This window comes from Rhincodon typus, unplaced genomic scaffold (assembly GCF_021869965.1).
Source record: "Rhincodon typus isolate 14 unplaced genomic scaffold, sRhiTyp1.1 hic_rhity00000289, whole genome shotgun sequence".
NCBI classification, from domain to species: Eukaryota; Metazoa; Chordata; class Chondrichthyes; order Orectolobiformes; family Rhincodontidae; genus Rhincodon; species Rhincodon typus.
Window position 1 is genome coordinate 1394 of NW_025965927.1, and position 4181 is coordinate 5574.

Sequence of the window (4181 nt, forward strand, 5' to 3'; positions counted from 1 at the left end):
CACCCCCACCCCCACCACCCCCACCATGGACACAGTTTCTTATTGAGGACATGTCCCTCCTGCCATAGACTTTGTCTCCTGTCAGGGACTTCCACCTTGCCGTGCCACCCACCCCTCCCCAACCAACACAGACACTGTCTTTTGTCGGGTCCCCCCCCTACCCAACCACCAAAGACACCGTCTCCTGTTGGGAATCCACCCCCGCCCCACCACCACCATAAGTACCATCTCCCGTAAGCAACATCCCACCCATAGAAACACTACATAATTGTTGTAAAATCTTATCTGGTTTACTAACGTCCTTTTGGGAAGCAAACTGCCATCCTTACCTGGTCTTTTTTTAAATTCATTCACGGGATGAGGGCATCACTGGCTAGACAGCACTTATTGCCCATCCCTTATTGCCCAGAGGGCAATTAAGAGTCAGACACATTGCTGTGGGCCTGGAGTCACATGTAGGCCAGACCAGGTAAAGATGGTAGTTCCCCTCCCTGAAGGACATCAGTGAACCAGATGGGTTTTTTCAACAATCAGCAATGGATTCATGGTCATCATCAGATTCTCAATTCCAGATATTTATTGAATTCAAACTCCACCATCTGCTGTGGCAGGATTTGAACTTGGGTCCCCAGAACATTACCTCTGGTCTCTGGGTCAGCAATAATACCACTAGGCCATTGCCTCCCCCTAAGGAAGGAAGGAAGGAGGGAGGGAGGGAGGAAGGAAGGAAGGAGAGAGGGAGGGAGGGAGGGAAGGAAGGAACGATGGAGGGAGGGAAGGAAGGAACGATGGAGGGAGGGAAGGAACGATGGAGGGAGGGACGGAGGGAGGAAAGGGAGGGAAGGAAGGGAGGGCAGGAAGGGAGCTGGCACTCACCGTGCTCCAAGCCCCAATGTACCATGAGAAGACATCTGTGCAGGATTTGAGAAGACAAGCTCGGACCACGGACGGCTTCGTCTGAGCCAGGCAGGCAAAGTCTGGAAGCTGGCTGCCCGACTCCATGACGCAGGAGACTGACCTAATCTGGACACCCTCACCACATGATACCGAACACTGCAACACACCATGCAATGACAAATCAACACCAGTAACAAAACTACAGGCAGGCTGCTCGGAACGTTGCGCCTTTATTCTTACATATAGGCCGAGAGAGAGAGAGAGACAGTGACAGAGTGGGGGGGAAAGACAGAGAGAGAGAGAGAGTGACAGAGGGGGAAGAGAGAGAGAGAGAGACAGACAGTGACAGAGGCGGGGGCAGGAGAGAGAGAGACAGTGACAGGGGGTGGACACAGAGAGAGAGAGAGAGAGAGACAGTGACAGAGCGGGGGGGGGGGGGGAGGGGGAGAAAGAGTGTATGTGTGTGTGTAGAACAGTGGGGTTTGATTTACAAACACACTAATGCAGGGTGAGATTGTTGACTTGCTCGCTGAGCTGGCTTGTTCTCGTTCAGACGTTTCGTCACCATGCTAGGTGACATCATCAATGAGGCCTCCGATGAAATGATGTTATTCTACTCCGCTTGGAATTTATACTGCCTGGTCCGTCGTGGTGACATTAATGACACTACTCACCATAACGGCTGGACAGTATAAATTCCAAGCGGAGCAGAAGAACAACGTTTCTTTGGAGATGGTAAGAACTGCCGATGCTGGAGTCTGAGAATAACAAGGTGTGGAGCTGGAGGAGCACAGCAGGCCAGGCAGCATCAGAGGAGCAGGAAAGCTGATGTTTCGGGTCGGGACCCTTCTTCAGAAATGGGGAGGGGGAAGGGAGCTCAGAAATAATTAGGGGCTGGGAAAGGTAGGTGGGATGGCGATAGGTAGGCAGTGGTGGGGATTGGTCAGTGAGGTGGGCGGAGCAGATGGGTGGGAGAGAAAGACAGGTCAAGGAGGCGGGGAAGAGAGGGAGGGTTGGTCATGGGATGAGGCCGGGAGTGGGGAGATCTTGAAACTAGTAAAGTCCACATTGAGGCCATTGGGTTGTAGGCTGCCATCGTTTTGTCGGACGCCTCACACATGGCGACGAAATGTCTGAACGAGAACAAGCCAGCTCGGCGAGCAAGTCAACAACCTCATCTACAGCCCGAGCTATAGATCTTTGCTAAAACTTTAAACACTAACGCAGGGAGCCGAGACAAACGGGCGAGTGAACCGATGCCCGTTCCTGAGCCTTACCTCAGTCCAGTCAGTGGTCCTCCAGCTGGCACACTGCAGCAGGTTGCAGGCCTGGTGTGTGAGGGGCTTCGCTGTCACTGCAGCACACTCTGAGTCATCCCGAACCATCTCCCCTTGACCCGGCTTCGACAAGGTACAGAACACGGACCTGGTCTGCTGCCCTCTCCCACACGTCACTGAGCACGCACTCCACTCGGTTGTCTTCCAGCTGCTCATCAATCCACAGGCAACATCAACACCAGGGCACCAACTGGGAGCCGTGCTCCTTCCAATGTCCTCCAGTGAACCCCCTGTCCCACCTAGACACCACCACCACCGCCACCCCTCCCCATTCACCGGGACAGCCTGGTGCACAAACTGTCTAACCATCAACAGGACTACAGGCTGATACTGAGGACCGTCTGTAGTCTGATGGTACAGTACACCAAACAGAAAGTGACATCCTTGGGCTGTTTTGGACAGACTGGTGCACACTTCCCCTTTCGGAAAAGGCAAGGGGTCACTCAGAAGTGTTCACAGTAAGGGTGTGGGGAGATGCAGAGAAGTTGTTTCCATAGTGTGGGGTGGGTGTGGGGAAATCATAGAGGAGATGTTTCCATGGTGGGGGCGAGGGGGATGGGGAACGTAGAGAAGATGTTTCCATGGGAGGAGATGTAGAGAAGATGTTTCCACGAGGTGGTGGGGGGGTGCAGACCTAGAGATGACGTTTCCATTTCTGGGAGAATCTGAAACCATGGGCATTCAAAATGAGACAGGGAGTCACTAACAAATCTAAATGGAAATTCAGGAGAAATATCTTCATCCAGACAGTGGGGAGACCGGGGCACTACTTGGTGGTGCTTTAAAAAAAGGAGAATAGGGATAAGGACAGGAGTGCGAAAAGAATGTTGAATGGTTTCAGAGAGGGTCAGACTGGTCAGGTGGAATCAGCAAATAGGCTCTAGCCATGTGGCACATTCAATACCAGTCTAGGTTAAATTAGGTTGTATTTCTGTTTAAAATTCAATTACAGTGATGGTAAGCTACACCACAGTGTTCCCACAGCCTATTCCTATGCTCCGGTAAATATATAGCAGGCACGGTTACTGAATTCATGCTCTGCCCGACACTGCAGCACTGCTGGTCAGGGCTCCCAGGTTAGACTCGGTCATCACAGAGTCACTACACAAAAAACACCAAGCCCCTGGATCAGCAGAATACCCAGCGTTACTGTAATGATTGTAACAAGGTCAGCCAGGTGGACTGCACAGAATAGGAGTTCCCTGATTGGGGCTGTTAACCTGGTTCAATCAGGGAGCCCTGGCTGACAGATAAGAACAGGAGAGTCAGAGATTCTGCTCACTCTGAGAGCTGGCTCTGAGGAAGCCACACCAGTGTCAAGTACTATACGTATATAAATAAAGGGTGAGTCGGAGATGGGATACTGGCCTCTATGGAGTTATTTCAGTGGCAATTCCCCATCAAGTTACCAGAGAGTGGCAAATGAAACAGTGAGATTGATGTTTAAAAAAAAATTGGGACGGGCATCAGTGATTGGGAAGCAGAGTCTTAAGATACACACACACTGCTATCTACATATGTGCACACCCACATAGAGACAACACAATGACATGCACACATACACACAGACACCTAAACACAGAGACATGCACACGCACGTAAAGGCGCTTGTGCGCGCATGACACAGGCACGCGCTTGTGCGTGCGCCCACAAGCACACACACACGCGCACGCCTGTGCGTGTGCGTGCGCCCACAAGCACACACACACGCGCACGCCTGTGCGTGTGCGTGCGCCCACAAGCACACACACACGCGCACGCCTGTGCGTGTGCGTGCGCCCACAAGCACACACACACGCGCACGCCTGTGCGTGTGCGTGCGCCCACAAGCACACACACACGCGCACGCCTGTGCGTGTGCGTGCGCCCACAAGCACACACACACGCGCACGCCTGTGCGTGTGCGTGCGCCCACAAGCACACACACACGCGCACGCCTGTGCGTGT

The 4181-nt window shown here is 52.9% G+C and overlaps 1 protein-coding gene across 1 annotated transcript in view; it reads right to left on the reverse strand.

Annotated features, from left to right (window-relative positions):
* The window catches only part of LOC125488307 (papilin-like), a gene marked incomplete at its 3' end in the record, with an annotated part of 4037 nt that extends 560 nt beyond the window's left edge, over positions 1-3477 (reverse strand). The window contains exons 1-2 of the mRNA XM_048621256.1: positions 2175-3477; positions 877-1053 (exon numbers count right to left, since the gene is read on the reverse strand). Of these exons, the coding sequence (XP_048477213.1) occupies positions 877-1053; positions 2175-2543 (546 nt within the window). The remainder of the gene's footprint in view (positions 1-876; positions 1054-2174) is intronic.
* Between the last annotated feature and the right edge of the window lie 704 nt (positions 3478-4181).